The sequence below is a fragment of the Callithrix jacchus genome, chromosome 11 (genome assembly GCF_049354715.1).
Source record: "Callithrix jacchus isolate 240 chromosome 11, calJac240_pri, whole genome shotgun sequence".
Classification (NCBI taxonomy): Eukaryota; Metazoa; Chordata; class Mammalia; order Primates; family Cebidae; genus Callithrix; species Callithrix jacchus.
The window spans coordinates 120549527-120572067 of NC_133512.1; the positions used below are offsets into that span (position 1 = coordinate 120549527).

General features: G+C 36.8%; 1 protein-coding gene across 15 annotated transcripts in view; it reads left to right on the top strand.

The window, feature by feature from the left end:
* Positions 1-20621, top strand: part of GRM8 (glutamate metabotropic receptor 8) — an 811767-nt gene extending 791146 nt beyond the window's left edge. For 9 of the 15 annotated variants that reach the window (XM_078342126.1, XM_078342134.1, XM_078342124.1 and 6 more), the window contains 2 exons: positions 12306-12607; positions 20050-20621. In XM_078342126.1, the coding sequence (XP_078198252.1) occupies positions 12306-12602 (297 nt within the window). In that variant the 3' untranslated portion in view covers positions 12603-12607; positions 20050-20621. The remainder of the gene's footprint in view (positions 1-12305; positions 12608-20049) is intronic. The other 6 variants (XM_054237733.2, XM_078342128.1, XM_078342130.1 and 3 more) reach the window with 1 other exon arrangement.
* The last annotated feature ends 1920 nt before the right edge of the window (positions 20622-22541 follow it).

The following is a 22541-nucleotide window of genomic DNA, read 5'->3' on the forward strand; positions in this document are numbered from 1 at the left end:
TGAACGTTAAGACAGTTGTGAAGGCAGGATATTGGAGAAAAAGGCAAGTCTGTAATGGCCTAGAAGCAGTGAAGGGGAATAAAGGATGCTCCAATCTTACCATCTTCTCTGAGGAATATGAATTGAAGAAATAAAGACAACGATGACTTAAAAGTCTGGGGTAGAAATAGTTCTCTTGGAGAGAGCAGTTTAGGCTAATATCACAATGGCAGGACTGGGCACAGTGGCTCATGCCTGTAATCCCGACACTTTGGAAGGCTGAGGCGGGCAGATCCCAAGGTCAGGAGTTTGAGACCAGTCTGGCCAATATAGTGAAATCTCCTCTCTACTAAAAAAAAAAAAAAAAGAAAAGAAAGAAAAAGAAATTGCCAGGCATGGTGATGTGCACTTGTAATCCCAACTACTTAGAAAACTGAGGCAAAAGAATCACTTGAACCCAGGAGGTGGAGGTTGTGGTGAGCAGAGATCATGCCATTGTACTCCAGCCTGGGTGACAGAGCAAGACTCCCTCTGTCTCAAAGATCACGAGGGCAGAGGCAAGAAGAGGCTGGGGATATAGAAGCATTGTGGTTGTGAGTTAGCAGTTACAAAGCACACTGAATGGATTTACAGGTGAGAGAAGTATAAAGAATTGCGTGATTTTCCATAAAATTCAGACTATTCTAGTTGGTTCAGTGGAATATTGTGTCTGAGCTGCATCCCTTTGGGAGCTGGCTGATGATTAGAGGAGTAATCTGCTACCCTTATTCTCAACAGAACATAGGGCTTCAGTAGGAGAAGACTCAGTCAGCCTGCTAATGACGTAAGGACTATTCAGGATCTAAGAAGGCTGTCTAGTTGATCTGAGCAGGGGCAATATAGGTCATCTGAACCCAGAACATCAATGAAGGTAACAAAGCTAGTAGCATAGGGCACCATGCTTAGTGAAAAGAGGGATATTTGAAATGACATCTGAGTTCACTGTCGTAGGAGATTTAAATGCCTAGGGCTTCTGATTGACTTAAGGCTCTAAAATATACTTTACAAGTTTCTTGGTTCTAGCTCATACTTCACAACTCTCTTGTTATAATAACTTACATCAGTTGGGGAGATACCAGCAAAAGTAATGACTGTCATGAAATGGTCCTAGTCTCAAACTGCTGTTGGAGGGGCTTTGGGATAGTTTCTTATTGAAAATTGTACCTAAGGCTTTTCTCCTTCACTGTCTTGTATTTAGCTCTTTCAGGTACCTGGTCATGGTAATAATCTTAAAGCCCTGTAGCTGCTTTATTCAGAGTAATGCCTCTGCTAAAGCTGGTGAGTATTTTCTGCCTTAGCTAAGACTGCGCACAACCAAGCTGTTTTCTACATCACAGAGTTTATGGAATAATGTGCAAGAAGAGGACTTTTTATCTGTGATCTAGAGCATTCTCCACCTTTCACTGGTTGTTGCTGGAGACCTACAGTTTCTTAGGCTGTGATCAAAGGGTGTTTCAAGGTTTTGGCCTTATTTGAAATGATTTTGTCTTTTCTGAATGCTGTCATTATCACAAATAACTGCATCTTCAACAAGTGGTTCTTACAGCCAATTTGTGTGATCAGTACACATTATAGCAGATCACTGGTCTGATATTAGCAGCACGCTTCACCTCGGCTAGGTGTAGTGACTTGGAGAGATCACCATATGTATGGATAAAGTTTTAATCCTCTGGAGTGCTTCAGCCATAGCTAGTATCCAAGCAGACCCATGTGTCTATATCAGATATGATAGTGACCAACTATACAAAGTTCTAAATGTCATGTCTGAGAATTTTCCTCTCTTGAAACCTGGCTACTTTGACCTTCATATGAGTCTTCTGGAGGCATCAGTCCCAGCAATAATATTTCCTTATACCCAGGAACATCCCTCTATAGATTGTCTCAGAGATGTGATAAGTCTGGGGCTGTCAGGATCTAAACAGACATGACAAAAGTAGGTAAAAATATTGCTGAATCATGGCAGGTCATGATCCTTGGGTTGTGAAAGATGTCATTTATCAAGGTCTAGAACACAGAAAGGGTTCTGAGTCTTTGAGGCTGAGTTGGAAGTGGGAAGTGGTTAGTTTTCTCATGCTTACCTCCCTTTCAGATAGAGTTTCCTTTACATCTTTCTCAGCTCACCTTATCATAGGGCTGTCCTTAGTAAAGGGGCCAATCTTAGTAAATATCCAGGCTCCCCAGAGACAGTCCATGGATAAGGAGTGAGTAGAGACTCGCATTGCCACTGTGATTAGTTTTTTCAGCACTTTGGAAAAAGATACTCTTCGTAATCTTCCTTTCAAACAGCAGCAAGGTAATATATTAGAAAAGGAGACTGTAAATCCATTTCAGTTTGCTTTGTAACTGCTAACCCACAACCACAACTCCTCTATATCCCCAGCCTCTTCTCCTTGCCTCTGCCCTCGTGATCTATTTTTTTTTTTTTTTTTTTTTTTGAGAAGGAGTCTTGTCTCTCGCCCAGGCTGGAGTACAATGGCATGATCTTCTTTAGCTCTATTGGATCTATTTTTGTGTGTTTATATTATTATCTTTGTAAGGTGTCTTGGTTCTCCCTAAGTATTCACTAATTCTTGGTTATCAATTCATCTGTATTTGAATCCCAGTTTGGCTGCCTGCTGTGTTGTCAATAGCCTGACTCTGGTGTTGTAGAGATGGAATGCCGATGCAGCAACACTGTGCTGGCAATTTGTCTTAATGTAGGGAATCTGAGTTCCTTCTGGTTGCCAGTGGTTCATCAGGCACTATTCTCTTCCAGCCCAGTGCAAACTCAATGCTAAACATCATCATTTAAAAGATTAACATATCCAGCTCTTCAGGCCCATGTTCTCAGCTAGATTATTTCGTCAACATTAACAAGATATAATTATAAGAAACCCAGAGCTGCTCTAGGATCCACATGAGGTTTTTATTTATGAAGAATTTAGCTGATTAATAACAGCAAAAACCCTCTAAATGCACAACTAAATATTAATTGAAGTGCTTTAACTGTGCCTCTATTATTTATAAGAATTTTGGCCTAAATCTATTAGAAAAAGGATGCTTTTCTGATTTGGAGAGGACTCAAGTCATATTAATCCTGCTCTTTCACTTCTCGGTGTATTTATGGGGGCCATATGGTGTGTGGTAAGGATATGGGCTTCCAAGTTAGAGAAACCTCACTTTGAATCTACACTTTATTTTCATGCATTGTATGACTTTTCAAAAATGACTGTATCTCAAAACGACTTCTCCGTGACTGTGTAATTCCCAAAAACAGATTTATTCATTCCTACCTTACAGGATTATGGTGAGGGGTTAAGTAAATGCATAAAAGTTTCAGCATAATGCTGTACCTGATCCTCAATAATTGATAGATATTATGGATATAGTTATTGTACAGTACCTAATCATTTTAATCAATATCAAACATTTTTGAGATTCTATTGATACATTTAGCCACAACCAACTGCTATCACAGAATTTTCAGAACTTTTTCAGTGATTTTAACTCCCCGTTCATGTTAGTTTTCCAAGGCTACCATAACTAAATATCACACACAGCGTGGCTTAAACGGCGGAAGTTGATATTCTCATAGGATTGGATGCAAAAAGTCTGAGATCAAGGTGTCAACAAGACTGGTTTCTTCTGAGGCCTCCCTCCATGGCTCGTAGATGGCCATCTTTTCTCTGTGTTATTACATGATCTTCCCTCTGTGTGTCTTGTGTCCTGATTTCTTCTTCTTATAAGCATATCCGTCATATAGGATTAGAGACCACCAAAATGACCGGACTGTAACTTAATTACCTCTTTAAAGACCCCATCTTCAAATGCAGTCACATTCTGAAGTACTAGGGGTTAGATCTTCAAAATACAAATTTTGTAGGAGACACAATTCAGCCCATAACACCATTATGCTTGGTTCTTCCTGTATTAAGGGATATCACGAGAAAAAAAAAATAGCACTTTTAAAGCATCGTATGCCTCCACAACATCACCTGCACTGAGTTACTTAGTCAATTATTTTGTCTTTAAAAAGGGATATAGAGAAAATATCCATTTGACCAAGATTTAATGCCTTTCACAAAACTGCACTTGAAACTGTTTTCATAATTTTACCAAATTTCCTTAGATAACACAACCTGAGTTTATTATTTAGTGTAAAATTTAAATTCCAGCAAAGCTTCCATCTCTAGGCAGTGGTAAATATAGGATTCAACATGTTTTCTTTTTTCCTGACTTCTAGAACTATAGACAGATAGAGATAGAGATACTTTAAAATATAGTTCAGAGATAAATTTTGTTCCCGAAACAATTGTTTCCTCTTCCTTGCTTTTTTCTAAACAAATTTATACTTTTGTTTGTTCTCACCCTGAAAATATTGTGTTACATTTGATATCCATTCAAATTATAACAATTAAAGACATCCCCATTACTCTGATTCTCAGTTCTGACCATACTGCTGCCGTGATAAAGAGCTGAAAGGTATCAGGGAAGCAGAAATCCGTGAAGGAAAACATGGACAAAAATACCTGCAAAGGAAAAATTAATAAGGAACAAAACCATGTAAGGAAGCTCAAGACCTGTTAAAGAAGGAAAAATGTATCTGAGTAGATACTTCATATTCATTTTCATATATATATCCCAGTAGAAAATGCAACATCACTGTTTGATTATTTGTTATAGTTCTGTAAATAATTCTCATATATAATAATATATAATATACAATAATTGAATATATAATATATAGTAATTATAGGTATTAAGTATAATTGAAAATTAAAGACCACATTTTAATAATGCCATACTTTGAAAAATTTACTGTTTTTAAAATTTCTATCATGCTGTAATCAAATCAAATTATTTACTAATCCAAATATTAAATATCACTTATGTTTAATTACAGTTCTTATAAATCAGATATATGTTTTTCCTTGTTTAACAAACCTTGAGCTTCCTTATATGGTTCTCTCCTATCCTTAGAGAAGCTGATTTTCTGCTTGTTGGTTGATGCTGTATCATTCTCTTCAGCTTGTTTCCACCACTCCCAATCATTCCAAGGTGAAGGGTTCAGACAGACCTCATAGAAGAGACAACAAGACCTGCTCTGCATCTATAGTCTTCATTCACAATCCTTCATTCATAGCCTTTGATTTGACTCTTCATTTTGCAAATATGTGTATTAAGCCAAAAGGGGACGTGATAAGTGACTGAAAATTGACTACAGACAACTGTTCTCAACCTTCACTAATGAAAACACAGTGCAATGTATCTGACCTGCTGCTGGGTCAGCAGTACTGTGATTTCTACCTGACAGGAGAAACACAACACTCAGGACGGTGACTTTTCCCAGAGTGAAACTGGACTATAATTCTTTGCTGTGGTGACTCTAGTTTCCCACAAACATGAAGTATATTTCCTTATGAATAAATCTTTTTGCTTATATTTGTGTGTGTGTGTTTCTGTTATAAAGGCTACAAGTCTTGAAGCTGGTTTTGAGAGAGAAGTAGTGTTAAGTGTTTTTAGTGTGAAGAATGAAGATGAATGGAGAACAGGTTGTCAAGGTTAAGTAATGACAGTAATTCCTATTCTTTAGTAATCACTACATACCAGGCAGTGAGCCAGTGTTTATATATGTTGTCTCATTAAATCTTTTGATTTAGGTCTATGAAAGCTTAGAAGTAGTGTGGGTGCCTTACCCTCAGTTATACAGTTAACTTGGAGACGTATTGAGGGCAGAGTTCAGAGGTCTCATATTCCCAAAGTGAAAATCACTGACTTTATAGTGTTCATTGCTCATCTAGAGCAAAATGGCCCATTATTACCAAATTTACTGTTTAAAAGGGCATTATGTTTATCTGTCCAAGGTTGCACTTCTATCTCAGCCTAGAGGTCGCTAAAAAAGGAATAGAGTCCTCTAGTTTTCTCCGTATTCTCTTGTTTTAGTATCTGTTTTTCCTACTTGAAATTACATGGATTATGTTTCTTAAAATCCAAAATTGGGAGTATGGACCCATACTAACTCAAAAGATTATGGAAAATGTGTGTTATTCAGAGAGTTTACAGCCATGAATGACACAGGTAAAATTCCCGACATTCGTGGAATTTTTATTCTAGCTAAGGGAAATAGATAACACATACATTAAGTAAGTAAAATATGTACACTTTTAGGATATAATATGTTAGATACTAAGGAGTGTGATAAAGCTAGGAATGCTGGTAGAAGGTTGGGGGCTACAATTTTCAGTGGTGTGTTCAGGAAAGGTCTCACTAAGCCGGGGCATTTCAGTAAAGAACTGAACGCAGTGAAGAAGCAAGTCACCAGATATAAAAGTCTGAAAGCAGAAGCATGCTTGGTATGTTCCACGATCAGCCAGGGAGCCAGTATAGGTAGAAGAGAATGATTAAAAAAGAATGCGTGAAACCAGAGGAGTTCTCAGAGGATCTTGTGGACCATTGTAAAGATACCATCAATGAAAAGTCACTGGAGAGTAGGCTTTGGAGAGTAGGAATGACCGAATTCAGTTTAAGAATAATGGGATTACTGTAGCTTATATGTTAGGATCAATCAAATGCTCAAACAGAAGAGAGCAAGGGCAGCAGGAAAGGGAACACTAGGACAGCTACAGTACTGATCCAGTGAGAGATGATGATGGCGCTAAGCAATGCAACACCTGCGGAGACGTTCTGAGACATTCTGAGCAAATTTTGAAGGTAGTAGAATCAATAGGATTTGGTTGTAGATAGGGTGGGAGTATAAAAAAGAAGTAAAAGACAATTTCAAGTTCCCTTCCCACCCTCTCCCTCAAGAACTAGAAGCATGGAATTAATGAGATAGGGACACCACTGAGAGATCAAGTTTAGGGATGATGGTTGGGAATCAGAGGCATGTTAAGTTTCAGATGCTGTCAGACACCGAAAGGAATGACTCAAAAGGCAAATGCATTTCTTAAGAAAAGCCCGAAAGTTGTCAGAATATAACTGATTTAAAAGAGGACTAGCTACATAATTTGTGGAGCCCAGTAAGAAATGAAAATGCAGGAGTTCTTTCTTCACCAATTATTACTAATTACTGATTTCAAAACAGTAACAGCAGAGCATTAAACCAAGTGTAAGGTCTTTCTAGTATAGGGTCCTGTGTACAAGTGCACACCCATGAAGCTTGTCTTGGTTTAAGGATATAATTCCAAATATGATCAGCAAGAGAGTAAGAAACAGAGAAGGACTAAGCAATGAAGCTAGGAAGATATTTAATGTAAACAAGACAGGAGCAGTCATACAAAGGTTTGATATGAGCTTGGTCATGGTTCCAGGCTCAGCCAGAAAAACTGAATGGTTGCCTCTAGTTTTTGCAACTTTCAATTGCTAGGGGAATTTTATAAGAATGGACTTTTCCATGATAGATTGATTTGCCCTGTTACCATCCACAGGGCAACTCCAGTTTCTCTATATCTGTAAAAAAAAAATAATAATCACCTACTAAATGAGATTTTGTAGTTTATCGGCTGCTAAAAAGTGAAAGGAAATCTATTTTTTTGATGGAAGTTTCACTTTGGCAGACACGGAGATGAGAAGTAGAAACAGGAGCAGAGAAAGACAGGCATCAGTGTTAGCGTAGTTTTCTTTTTTTCTTTTGAGACGGAGTTTCTCTCTCCTTACCCAGGCTGGAGTGCAATGGCGCTATCTCGGCTCACTGCAACCTCCGCCTCCTGGGTTCAGGCAATTCTCCTGCCTCAGCCTCCTGAGTAGCTGGGATTACAGGCACGCGCCACCACACCCAGCTAATTTTTTGTATTTTTAGTAGAGACGGAGTTTCACCATGTTGACCAGGATGGTCTCGATCTCTTGACCTCGTGATCCACCCGCCTCAGCCTCCCAAAGTGCTGGGATTACAGGCTTGAGCCACCGCGCCCGGCCGTTAGCGTAGTTTTCTAACCGATCAAGCAGCATGCAAAGCTGCCATATAGAACCTGGTGACTATAACAGAGTGGGAAGAGTAAACCATTGAGTGCAAAACAGAAATATTCGGGAATAAATACTAAATCCGTTTCTTATGTGGCATAAAGTTGCCTTGAGTGTTAGGTTACATAATAGCTTACCTTAGTTACTAAGAGGTTGCAAACATACCAGGTTGGATGTCAGAGTCTGTGGCGTCTGCACTGGTAGCTGGCTGAAAGCAAAAGACTGACCTTTACCCTGGTAAAATATAATCTCCTTTCTCCTCACTCTTCCTGCAGTCTTTAATAATTCCAGAGCATGACCTACACTGAGTAGACCTTGGATATGTACAGATGACCTATTCAGTTTGAAGAGGGAACTGTAATAGGTCCCAGAAAAGATTTCATATTAGTATGTTCCATTTTCACAGCTCAACCCTGGCTTATCTAGAGATTGCTTAAATCTACTTCAGTTCATCTGACTGCTTCAGGTTCAAAATGTCCATGGGGCATGGAGGCAGAGTAAGTAACAAGCCATAAGTGTGTGTGATAGAAAAGATAGTCCCCATCCTCTGGGTGTTAGTATTTTGGAGTGACAGGGCCAGGAGGGAACACATAAGAAAAAGGCTGGAAAAGAGAAGATTATTATTAACATATCCAGTCTCATTGCTAGCATCTCTTGAATTTTTGTGGGTGAGGGGGAATTAATATAGTCCCCTCCTGCATTCTGGTGAGCTGGCACTTTGAAGACAAAGAGCTGTTATATTATTCTAAGAATGTGGCCCAGACAGTGAATATGGTCTTGAGCTCACATTTGGACAAAATTTTATTCTGCCTACTTTGAAGTGAGATTACAAAGGGCTTTTTCTCGACATCATATAGTCAGAGCCTGGCTATCAGTTTTTGCTAAACAAAATTGTCTGCTTTGAGAAGTGTCTAATAAGTCCTTCTTTTGTCCTGTACTCCTGGAAGGATACTTTGTTAGCATCTTTTTAGATGCAAAGTTGTAGGGTAAAAAAATCTTTCTTGAGCTATCTTCTATCTATAAGAGATTTTAAAAATATTCTACCCTGTAACTCTTCTATGAGAAAAGTATTACCCCAAACCACCCCACCCCATGACATAGATAAGAACTTAGTGTTCAGAGAAGAAACTAAGATAACATATTTGTCCAATTACCAGGGAAGATTTATTAGTTTGGAGTGTAGCCTGGTAGGTTGGTTTGGGAGCTTTTATCACCCAGAAAGTAACTCCAGAATTTCTTTGTAAACTTTGTCTTTTAAAAAAATATATGTAAGTGGTGGTTCTAGAATTTATAGCCAGGTCTACTGAAACATATTCATTCCCTGTAGGGCTCAAGTAATTAGAATTTTCTATAGGTATAAAAAATCCATGCATTTTTAAAAATCAAGTGCTTATTTTCAAATGTTAAGTATAATCTCTCAACTTCTTGTTAAATATGGGAGATAATCGGAATCCTATAATCCATGCTATTAAGGATTTAATTTCTCTAGAATGACAGTAGGTGGCATTTATATTTCTTTGCTTGTTTTGTTGTTACTGCTTTCATTGAGGTTATGACATATATGACTTTTTCAAAGATGAAGTTAAAAAACTCAATCTAATCATACCTAATCCATGGCCCTGTAACAAATGCTAAGCCACTGTAAGTTTGTGTAGACTTTAGGGTATGATTTTGTGGATTTTTTTTACTTTTACTTTAAGTTCAGGGATACAAGTGCAGGTTTGTTATATAAGTAAACTTGTGTCATGGGGGTTTGTTGTACAGATTATTTATCACCCATGTATTAAGCCTAGTACCCATTAGTTATTTTTCCTGATCCTCTCCCTCCTTCCACCCTCCACCTTCCAAAAGGCCCCAGTGTGTGCTGTTCCCCTCTGTGTCTCCGTGTGTTCTGATCATTTAGCTCCCACTTGTAAGTGAGACCATGCTGTATTTAGCTTTCTATTCCTGTGTTAGTTTGCTAAGGATTTTGTTAGATGCTTTTCCTGTATTAAACTCACATTAAAATTTTTCAGAAGCTGTTTTAAGAAAGTACATAATTAAGATCAGCATTTTGGAATAATTTGAAAGTATAGTGTCTAATGAAGAGCTTGCTCTTCTAACCATAGTACTATTTAATTCTAATGCCTGTGTTTATTACATCTTTCATTGCATTGGCTTGCCAAAAGGATAGACTACAGTAATGTATTTACTGAGGAAGCCAGCATTCCAGAGTCTTCTTCATGCCTAATATTTAGCAGGATTAAATTTACTATATATTGCAGAAATTATTCCAAATAAGATAAGACTATTATCACTTATATTCTTGGTAGCAGAGAAAATGTATAGGATGTTTAATACAAAAATACTTCTGCACTATTTGGACTAGTACTATAGATGTTAGGAAGAGTAACAGAATAAGGCACATTTTAAAAATCCGACTAATCAATTCGGTGTTCCCATAATTTTATGGCTGTCTCTCCATGATCTGTTAGTTCGTTTTAAGGCTAAATTGACTTGGCAGGGTCTGACTGGGACAAAACTGATTGTTTTCTATTTGAGTATCTTTGGAACATATATGGGTGTGGTTTTTACTTTGCCACATTCTTTTCTTCCCTTTATGTCATTTCTATGTAGTCCATTTTCTGTGTGGGTTTTTGCAGCAATGCTAGCTGCAAAACAGGAACTCAAGGAAGATTAACCGACACAGGAGAAGCTTAGGAATGTTTACAACAATAGGTTGCTTAAAAGTAGATGGCAAAGCTTACGGAGATTTATGAGCTGTAAAGGTACATATCCTTATTTCATTGGGATGTTCTTAATTGTAGTAAATCTCGTAAACTTTGTAGTAAACCTTGTTAAAGGGTTTTCCACACTTACAATGGGCTCTTATGCAAGGACAGCCTTAGTGGTAAATGAATTGGACAGTAAATTCAGCAGTCTGCGTGGTATGATTTCATATCCAAAGACAGTCTCTTAACTTGTGCCTCACATCCTGCTCATGGTTTGGACAGTTCTTTACCTCAAGGTTTTGCCATCTGTTAAGAGAAACCTTCTCCTCTAGGAAAAGGCAACACTAATGCTGATTCACTTATTTACCCTTGAGGACAAATGGTTGTTTTGATCCTTCATTAAAAAGGACACAATTAGTTTGGTCTTGAGGATTGCCAGATGAAATCTAACTAGTACCCTACATTTTAGCCAGACTAACAGATTAAGGCATAATTTTAAAAATCCAACTAAACAGGATCATATTCAGAGATGTAATTTGAGTGAACAGATCTATTAACAAGGATCATAGATATGACAAAGGGAATCTATTCACGGTCTTAAGATGTAGTTTCCCTGTGGCCTCAGTATCCCAGGTTATTTGGGGGAAAGTATATTTTGAGCTCAGGACATGAAAAATGGAACCAGATCAAAGGTTTTTGTTTCTGTTTTTAAAAAATAAAATACTGTGTTTCTGCTTCAATACCATAAGCAAAAAAACCCCAGCAAAGCAGTGATTTTAGCTTTGGTTTTTGTTTGTTGTTAGTTAGTTTGTTTGTTTTTTCAGATTCTTAACCTCTAGGTTGTAGAAAGAAAAACCTTCCAGAGAGAACTCTCTCTGTAAGTCAATGTCAATAGGATAGGATGAACAATGAGCACAGGGGGAGAATTTCAGAATGCAGTGACCGGGACCATATCCCCAGTGCATGTATCTTGGAGGAAGGAGGTATTACATATTTTGTAAAAGGACCTGACTTATTTTGATATGATGCAATCACTGAGAACCCTCTGACAGTGTTCTTTAGAGGAGCTGCTAAAAAATATCAAGCCCTTATGACATGCTTGTGATTTCTTATATTTGGTAGTTGGAATTATTAATGATGTGAAGATGCAACCACTAGCGTTATTCAAGCACTGGTGTGTAATAGTGATGTTCTCGAATGTTGCACTCCCACCCTATTTTCACTATATACAGTTTACCTTCTGGGTTAAACTTACTGCCAAAACAACACTTGGACCACTAGAACCTTCTAAGGATGATCTCTGTGGCATTAAGTGTTAGTGTTTTGCCAGACTGGTTTTGTCTCCTTCCTTATGTGTGTTTATTTACAATCTAAAAGGGAAAATAAGCTCCACCAGCTTGGTTGTTTGTATTTTTATTTTTAAAAGTTGGGTTCAATTAAAAAAAAACTTACTCATCTAAATTTGCAGGTTAGGATACAGGAATGCTTGACTATAATTAAGGACAATTTCAATAAGTGCCTTTTAATGTGCCTTTAGCAGAGGAACTGGAACAATTAGCTGGAAAATAGTATGTTATTAGCTTTATCTCCTACTGTTAGGCTTACCAACAGTGATTCTTTTTTCTTTTTCCCCCTCAGATGTACATCCAGACAACAACACTTACTGTCTCCATGAGTTTAAGTGCTTCAGTGTCTCTGGGCATGCTCTATATGCCCAAGGTTTATATTATAATTTTTCATCCAGAACAGAATGTTCAAAAACGCAAGAGGAGCTTCAAGGCTGTGGTGACAGCTGCCACCATGCAAAGCAAACTGATCCAAAAAGGAAATGACAGACCAAATGGCGAGGTGAAAAGTGAACTCTGTGAGAGTCTTGAAACCAACAGTAAGTCATCTGTAGACTTTCCGATGGTCAAGAGCGGGAGCACTTCCTAATAGATGTACGTTGAACATTCTTCTCCTAGTCTTGGGGATTGTGCTACATGTTTCTAGGGCCATGGTGGTACCCACATACCATGACACCATCACATTTAGAACCATTAGGCTAAAAACAAATGGCCTCAAGACAAGTGGCTGTTCTACAGAGTACAAACTTGCTCAGAAATCTCTTTTACAAAGCATGACATTCAGATCTTTATTTTGAAGCATTACAAAACTTGATATTTGAAAGCATCTTCTTTGTACAAAAAGTATCTTTTAGTGCTTAGAAAATGATTCCACAATTTTTCTTGTTCAATATCGGCTGCTTTTTATAGTATCAATAGTTTACTGATATTTATGGAATATGCTACTACATATCTGACACAAATAAATGATGTTATTTGTGCTTTTAGGAAAATGAGAACTCTAGTTAGCCAATATGTTTAGTTAAGTCACAGTTAATACTTGTTTCTCCTAAGTGGTCCTCTTTCCTTGGCTTCCCAAGGGCTTTCCTTGACTTCCCTTCTTGGATATATTAAGATAATTGAAGTTTTTCTACTTTTTTTTTTTTGAGACAAAGTCTTACTCTGTCGCCCAGGCCAGAGAGCTGTGGCTTTATCTCAGCTCACTGCAACCTCCACCTACTGGGATTCAAGCAATTCTCCTGCCTCAGGCTCCTAAGTAGCCGGGACTACAGGCATGTGCCACCACACCTGGCTAACTTTTGTATTTTTTAGTAGAGATGGGGTTTCACCATATTGGACAGGCTGTTCTCAAACTCCTGACTCTCGTGATCTGCTTAGGCCGCCCAGAGTGCTGGGATTACAGGCGTGAGCCACCTTGCCCGACCTTAAGTTCTTCTTCAAAAGCTTCGTGACTCTGGAAATACAATATTTTCTACAACCACCTTTCCATTTTTCTTTTCTTCACCTATTTTCTTCTCTGTAGTCCACCCAGAAAGAAGAACATGATAACAAGACACAGAAACCTGGGCTCAGCCTGTAGAATTTAATGGATTTATTGATGTCCATCTTGTTATCTATGAAAGAGTGGCAAATAGATTGAAGATTTGTATGGTAAAATACCAGAAAGCTTAGTATGATAAACATGACAACCTTTCCTTACTAGGTTCTACAGATGAATAAATAAAAGAAGAGTGGCTTCCAGTCTTTTGGAATAGAATATAGGTATTCGATATTTGTTTCGTTTTGTTTTGTTTTCTGTTTGAAACAGGCACTTGCTTTGTTGCCCAGGCTGGAGCGCAGTGGGGTGATCTAGGCTCACTGTAGCCTCTACCTCCTGGGCTCAAGTGATCCTCCCACCTCAGCCTTCCAAATATCTAGGACTGTAGTCACGTGCCACCATGCCCAGCTAATTTTGTTTATTTTGTAGAGACAGGGTCTGATTATGTTGCCCAGGCTGGCTCAAGTGATCCTCCCACCTAAGCCCCCCCAAAATGCTGGGATTATAGGTGTGAGTTACCACACCAGGCCAAGCATTCAGTAAATAAGGACAAAATTCTATGCAAAAATATTCTCTTCCTCTCATATTCATCCACCAGTCTGTATCCCCTACTCTCCATATTTTTGACACTAAATACAAGGAAAAACTACGAATTAATTTTATTTGGTTTAATTATTATAACAACTCATGGTCTACATTCGATCTATAAACCTTTTGTATCAAGATTTCTAGATGAAATCTTGTCTATGTCAAGGTACCATACACAGAACTACCCTGTGATAGTTGATTAGCATTGCTTAATTAGACATACTAGTTTAAGTTACTATCAGCTTATCTGGAATTATTAGCCAGATTGGCTCTAAAAAGATTACCTTTAGGTCACTGATACCAAATTTAGTCACTTGTAGAGGTTTGAACCTTACAAGAATTTCGTAAACACCCTCCATATATTCACCTTTCTGCAAACATGAAACCTTGTGGAGTAAGAAATATGAGAGAGCAAGGTAAGGATGGGCTTTAGGAACAAATCATTACAATCATCTCTGAGTGTAGGGAAGCAATTTACTAATAATAAACCTATTTCAGCTCTTAGCAAAAGGTATACTATAACTGCCATTAAAGGCATCAGAGTAGAATGCTTGTGATTTGGGGAAAAATTTCATCTTTTTTCCTACCTTGAGAGCATCAGTGTAGGAAGTTAAAACCTATTATGGGATACCAATAAACTGCTGTTGGCCAGTGTTATAATTTGAACAGTGGTACTTCTCAATATGACTCACTAGAGTCTATTGTTGTACCTGTTTTTCTTTCTTTCTTTTTTTATTTTTTAGCAGCAATCCAGAAACTTTATAAAATATAGTTGCCAAATAAAAGAACCAAACTTATAGTCAAATAAATGCCAGTCATCCAGACTCACCTTTGGAAAGTGGTGGGAAAAAAATCTAATAACCTTTTCACCACTTTAAAGAATAAATAGATGCCCTGCAAAAGAAAATTCTCAGTATCGATAAGAACTAATCTCATATTATTGAAGTGAATCTCACACTGTTTTCCTTTGGTTATTTTCTGTTAATGTTGAAATGGAAATTATATAGCATGCATGTATTTCTCTATTTTCTTAAAATGAGAATGAAAGATTGCAAACACAAGGTAAGTCTAATATTTTGGAGGAGTCAGATGCTCATTTTTAGGAGGTGAAGAAAAGTCAAGAAGTGAATCAAGATAATATCAATTACTACCAGAAAAAAGATTTAGTTGTGCTTGGGAGATTTTAGTGCATTGATCTTTTATAGGAGTAGTTTAGGTTTGAGTAAGTTGGGCCCAAGTAAGGTGATTACAGTGTATTCATTCAAGAGAGAAAGATGTATGACATCTTCACACATCCTTCCACAATCCTACTCCAAGTCACCATTTTTAACCTTTGTTCACTTACATGGCCATTGTACAATGAAAGGGTAGATTTGTGTTCAGAATGTTAAAGCTTCAAAACCTACACAGAATAAATATAAGTAATAGGAAGCTGGATGGGAAACCAATGAGTACAGTGTTAATTGCTGAATTTGCAGACTATATTTTATATTTAGGGAAAAAAAGGTCAAGTGTTATTTCATAACAGAGTGTAAGGGAGTTAGAAACAAAGTTGATATATATGAATCTTGCCAACTGTACTCAATTAACAAATGCTGTACACAGTATTCCTTAAGCTATGCTCATGAATAATTCATGAAAACAGCTGCTGCAGGTAGATTTGTTTTCTCTAGCTTGTGAACACAGTGTGGTGCACACAAGGAAATTTACTGTTGCTATACTCAAAAGCTGATTTTCATATAAGCATATTCATCACTGTGAAAAAAACACTGGAAAAAATCTCCCTATGAACTCATCTGTACGTCTCTGATTCATTTTGTTCTATAATACTTCTGCAATAAAGATTCTTAGGAGATATCTGCCACCCACAAAGTGTGCCCCTTATCGTCACTTTCATGTTGACTTAATCATCTGTTTCCAGAGCCTTACACTTCCTTTTCTAACCTGTAGAAAAATTAGCATTACTCTCCTTTTGTGAATTTTATTCTCAATTCTCAATGGAATTCTACCATTTTTTTCTTCCTAGAAACCACATTTAAGAGTTCAAAAGGCCGGGCACGGTGGCTCACACCTGTAATCCCAGCACTTTGGGAGGCCAAGGCGGGTGGATCACGAGGTTAAGAGCTCGAGACCATCCTGGCCAACATGGTGAAACCCGTCTCCACCAAAAATACAAAAATTAGCTGGGCATGGTGGCATGCGCCTGTGGTCCCAGCTACTTGGGAGACTGAGGTAGAAGAATTGCTTGAACCCAGGAGGCAGAGGTTGCAGTGAGCCAAGATTGTGCCACTGCACTCCAGCTTGGCTACAGAGCAAGACTCCATCTCAAAAAAAAAAAAAAAAGAGTTCAAAAAATGGTATCTTTAATTAGCTACAGAGCCCCAAAGTTGGAAAGATCCTTAAAAATGGTCTGATCCAAACTGCCATCTGTTGAATGGACATCTTCTGAATACTGTATTTTTCAAGCTCTTTCAATTCTTGTTTACTCTATTTCAACCATAATTCTTTTTCTAGCTATATATAAATTTTATAACTATTTCCTACATTTTTAGTTATTGGTGAAAATACTGAACAGGAGTTGGATGATACTTTTAATGGTCATTTTTAAAACTCTTATGACAACTTTTCTCCACCTTGTCTGTGAAGATTATATGAAAGTCCTTCCAAAACAGAACTGAAGGACAGATTTTATTTTCTTAGAGGAAATTTAGAGGCATATGAGAGCATTATATAAATTAAAAATAAAAAGTAAAAATGAGCAATCATAGAAAATCATTGTGTTTCACTTCAAACCAAGTCAAATGTAACAACTATACCTTCTGGAGAGGTTAATTAGAAAGCAGTACTCCATTAGGTCTCATGTATGGTTCATGGAAAGAAAAGAAGGGGAAGGATGGAAGAAAGGAAAGAAGGAAGAGAGGGAGGGAGGGAGGGAGGCTGGCTCTATATTGGCTCTTCCAGACTATAGCTATTCCATCCAAATCTATTCTGCTTTCATCCTCACAGAAACCCAGTATTGTAGGTTCTGAACTAGTGATAAAACTGAGGCCCAGTAACCTGGCCCAGTGACATTTTTTTTTCACTCACTTGTGGAGAATAGAATGTAATTTAAAACCAGGTCTAAAGTCTACTTCCTTTGCGCTGTGCCATAATAATACCCTAGAAGGGTAACCAATGTAGATAAGATAAGCAGATATATCAACTATTTTTACCCTGAAGCTCATAATATTCAGTGAAATAATAAATAATAAAAAACATCTATAGTAGCACTTCTTAGGGCTATCTGAATTAATTTTGGTAGTTATGAACTTTGTATGAACTTGGTCTCTGGTAAGAACTTGTCTAGTCCTTCAATAGTGTAATGTACTAAGATGGAATGAGTCTGATTGTCAGTTATTTCAGAGGAGGAACTTGACTGTTTCTAGTGTTATTCAGTATTCAATAACTAAATTATTTTCTGAAAATCTCTTTTATCCTGAATTGGATTTATGTTTTGAAACACATACATGCTTTGCTTTTTAAAATATCTTTTATCTTATGATTATTCATTCCAGAATTACATGAAAAAATAGGACATCACATTTGAATTTTAGGACAGCAGTTCATGGCATCACATCTTTTAGAAATCTGAAGGAATTATTCGGGTTTAGATTTACATTCTCCAGAAGTTTAGGCATGAATATAAAGTTGCCATAATATCTCTGTAATGGTCTTAAAATAGTGAGTTTTAGTTTACAGTATGTTGGTAATAAACAATTAAATATTTTATTTATTTGAGTCTTTATTTTCTTAAGCATCTTCTTTTGTCTCCTTTTGATGAAACCAAAACAAACCATAAATATGTATTGGCAATTCACATATTTACTATTCTATATACTTGATATTTTAGCATGTTCACCTCTGAAGTCTAAGATTATTGTGTATTTTTATGTGTATGATGTATTTATTTTCATAGCACAACTAATTATAATCACTTTACTTTTTTGGTCATTATATAAGTCTCAAAGAATCAAGGTCTTTGACTTAGGTAGTAAAAAATACTTTTCGTATTTTGTAGGACAGATAATTGATCTATTATTTTATTCTACATATATGCAAAGGTAAAATTTTACCTAAAATATTAAAGATTGGCACTTTTATATTTTTGGTTTTTGATTACATATGTATATACTATAAATGAGACTCCTGACTTTGACAGGTTAAAATTGCTGCAGCATTTTTATTTCTACTGTCATGTAATTTTTACTGCAGTTATGTATTGCTTAATGGCATGTTCTAAGAAATGCGTTGTTAGGCAATTTTCTCTTTGTGCAAACATCATACAGTGTACTTACACAAGCCAAATAGTATAGCCTACGGCACACCCAGGCAATATAGTATAGCAATTCTACCTAGGCCACAACCTGTATAGCATGTTACTGTACTGAATTGTATACACAATTGTAACACAATGATATTTGTGTATCTAAACACATCTAAACATAGAAAAAATACAGCAACAAATGAGTATATAAGATTAAAATGGTATGTGATGTGTAGATAGGGCACGTACTATAAATGGAGCTTGTAGGATTGGAGGTTGCCCTGGGTCATTAAGTGAATGAGTGGTGACTGAATGTGAAGGCCTAGGACATGGCAGTATTGTAGATATTATAAACACTCTACACTTAGACTATATTAAATTTATTTTAAACTTTCCTTTTTCAATATTATACTATCTTTGCCTATGATAACTTTTTTACTTTATAAACTTTTTTTTTTTTTGAGACGGAGTTTCGCTCTTGTTACCCAGGCTGGAGTGCAATGGCGCGATCTCGGCTCACCGCAACCTCCGCCTCCTGGGTTCAGGCAATTCTCCTGCCTCAGCCTCCTGAGTAGCTGGGATTACAGGCACGCGCCACCATGCCCAGCTAATTTTTTTTGTATTTTTGGTAGAGACGGGGTTTCACCTTGTTGACCAGGATGGTCTCGATCTCTTGACCTTGTGATCCACCCGTGTCTGCCTCCCAAAGTGCTGGGATTACAGGCGTGAGCCACCGCGCCCGGCCACTTTATAAACTTTTTATTCTTTTTAAATTTTGACTCTTTAGGAATAACAGCTTAAAACACAAACGCATTGTCCCGCTATGAAAACTATTTTCTATGTTCATATCCTTACTCAATGATAGACTTTTTTCTATTTTTATTTATTCATTTTACTTTTTAAACTTTTTTTGTTTAAAACTAAGATACACACACACACACACACACACACACACACACACACACACACACTCTAGCCTAGGCCTCTACACGGTCAGGATCATCAATCTTCCACCTCCATGTCTTATTCCACTGGAAGGTCTTCAGGGGTAACAACATGCATGAAGTTGTCATCTCTTGTAATAGCAATGCCTTATTCTGGAATCCCCTGAAGGACCTGCCTGAGGCTGTTGTACAGTTAACTTTATAGTGTATAAGTAGAAGAAGTGCACTCTTAAATGATGATAAAAAAGTATAGTGTAGTAAATACTTAAACTAGTAACACAGTCGTGTTATTATCAAGTATTATGTATTGTACGTAATTGTATGTGCTATGCTTTTTCATGACTGGCAGTACAGGAAGTGTGTTTATACAACAAACCACAAACGTGAATTATGTGCTATGTTATGATGGCTGGCTTCATTGGGTGATAGGAGTTTTCAGCTCCATTATAATCTTTTAGGACTACCTTTATATAATGTGGTCTGCTGTTGACCTGAAGTGTCATTATGCTGTGCATGACTGTGAATGGTTTAAAAATAATGAGTAACATGCTGTAAAAGCTGGATATTATAAAACAGTCATTACAGGATTTGAATTTTAAAATCATATTAACAAAATGATGTACTGTTATATGCTATTTTAATTTGTCCTCATTTATCTTAACAGCTTCCTCTACCAAGACAACATATATCAGCTACAGCAATCATTCAATCTGAAACAGGGAAATGATACATTCTGAAGAAATGTGGTATATGATGTTAAACAATGAACATGAGACCACAAAAATTCACTCCTGGAGATCTCCGTAGACTACAATCAATCCAATCAATAGTCAGTCTTGTAAGGAACAAAAATTAGCCATGAGCCAAAAGTATCAATAAACGGGAAGTGAAGAAACCCGTTTTATACAATAAAACCAATAAGTGTCAAGCTAAAGTATTGCTTACTCATGAGCAGTTAAAAAAAAATCACAAAAGGAAAACTAATGTTAGCTTGTGAAAAAAAATGCTGTTGAAATAAATCATGTCCGATGTTATTCTTGTAAGTATTTTTCTGTGATTGTGAGAACTCCCGTTCCTGTCCCACATTGTTCAACTTGTATAAGAAAATGAGTCTGTTTCTTGTAATGGCTGACCGGATTGAAGCCCTGGGTTGTGCTAAAAATAAATGCAATGATTGATGCATGCAATTTTTTATACAAATAATTTATTTCTAATAATAAAGGAATGTTTTGCAAATGTTGAGAGTTGTTTCGTTCCAGTTTTAAAGCTAGGGAAGACTCTTCTTTCTAGTTGGTACTTCTGTTTTTTTTAGTTCCTTCTATGAAAGCTCTGGTGTTCTGAGGAAATATTTCTTTGAGGAATGTGTTTGTGTACATTTGTGTGCATATACGGCAGATTGTCTTTTATTCCTATATTTAAAGGCATTTCTAATGTAAGACTTTGTGAATATTTCAAGATTTCTGTGGTAGCTTTTCATAGTAACTGCTTCCTTTTTGAAGAATCAAGCAATAGTTTCAGGTAAATTGCTTTGAGTTAATTAACAAATGATGAATTAAACTTTACTTTGGAGAATGTAATATGCAGATTACCATTTGAAAGTACATTAAAATGTGTCACTGTAATTCCCCGTTACATTTCTAAATCAAAATTTTTGCATCAAGAAATATCCTGTGGTATGTAGTTTTAAACTTTTCTCACCTGGGCATAGAAATCACTGAAATCAGTAAAGTAATGGGCCTTACCCAGTATGTTCTTCAAAGCACAGAATTAGCATATTTATTCCCTTGGCATCACTATAAGAAGCCACAGTTCAGATAACATGTCAATGCTTTCTTATTTTCCAAATGAAAACATTCATTGGTTCATAGAACAGTATCAGGAAAGAGAGAAGAAACAGGGAGCCTGTCTCATACTAATCAACCATGCCAGAATGGATAAAAGGAGGCTGATAATGACTTTCGAATCTGTTCCCATTTTTGTCATGGGCTCTTCTATGCCATACAATCCCAGGCATCCATCAAGTCAATGGGTCTCCACAATCATTTTGTTAGTGAATGTTCACTCTGCTGAGTTAGCTTGGATGGCTCATTGCACTCCTTATAGATATAGAGAGCTGTCTGTGCTCTGTAGCTTCAACCCAGTTACTGACACTTTATTTAATAGAGAAGGTTGAAGTAGCATAGCACAGGCGCCTTCAACATACAGTGACGTTTCCTAGATATCTACGAAGACATATTGCTGCATATAGAAGGAAATGTGTATCTACTGGCTTTTTGTTGAGTTTCTCCTAATAGTAATGGTTGTTTGTAGATAATATTTAAATCCAGGAGTAAGGGCATTATTTTCAAGTTTTCAGATTATCTGGATTACTGATAATGGAATCCTGCAATCAGGATCCTAAACCCACCTCTAGGTGTGCCTTTCTAGATAAGACCTAGACTACACAAAATAAACCCGTTACTGCATATTAAGTGTATTTTATTGTGCCATGTAGCTCAGTACCAATAGCCATACAAGAAGTAATTATAATTGTATTTTAAATTTTAAGTTGACAATTTTATTCATTTTGGATATTGTTCATGGTTTGTAAGATTTTTTTTCTTCATTTTAACTATCTATATGTTTAGTTGCTTGAATTATGTAAGCCTTGCATTTCATTCAGAGAGCAAAACTCAAGTATATTTTTGTTTGCTAATTTCATTTATAAATTGACTCTAATCAGGTTCAGTGGGTGTGACAGGGTGATTATGAGAGCAAACTGGCTCTCAGGCCAAATGTGGGTTATTTTTATTATTGTTACCTTTTTAAAAATGTTAACGTTCTAGGAAGAAAAATAAAATGCCAAGTATAATTCGTGACATTTCAAAATTCTTCTTCCTACTACAAACGTACCAATGGGCTGTCTTTCCTAAGTACTTTAACAAATAATTGATACCTGTTTGAGGTTATACAAAATCTTATTCATTCACAATAAAGTTGAATAGTAACTCATGGATCTACTTATACCAATCATCACTTATCTCAGTGGGAAACATTCTGCTGATGAAACTACCATCTTTTTCAGGTAGTGGGAGGATAAACTCCCTCAACCTCTTACAGTTGGAGCTGGAGAATTATTTCTTCCACTGTATTTGTTTTCTCAGGGATTTTGCTGGG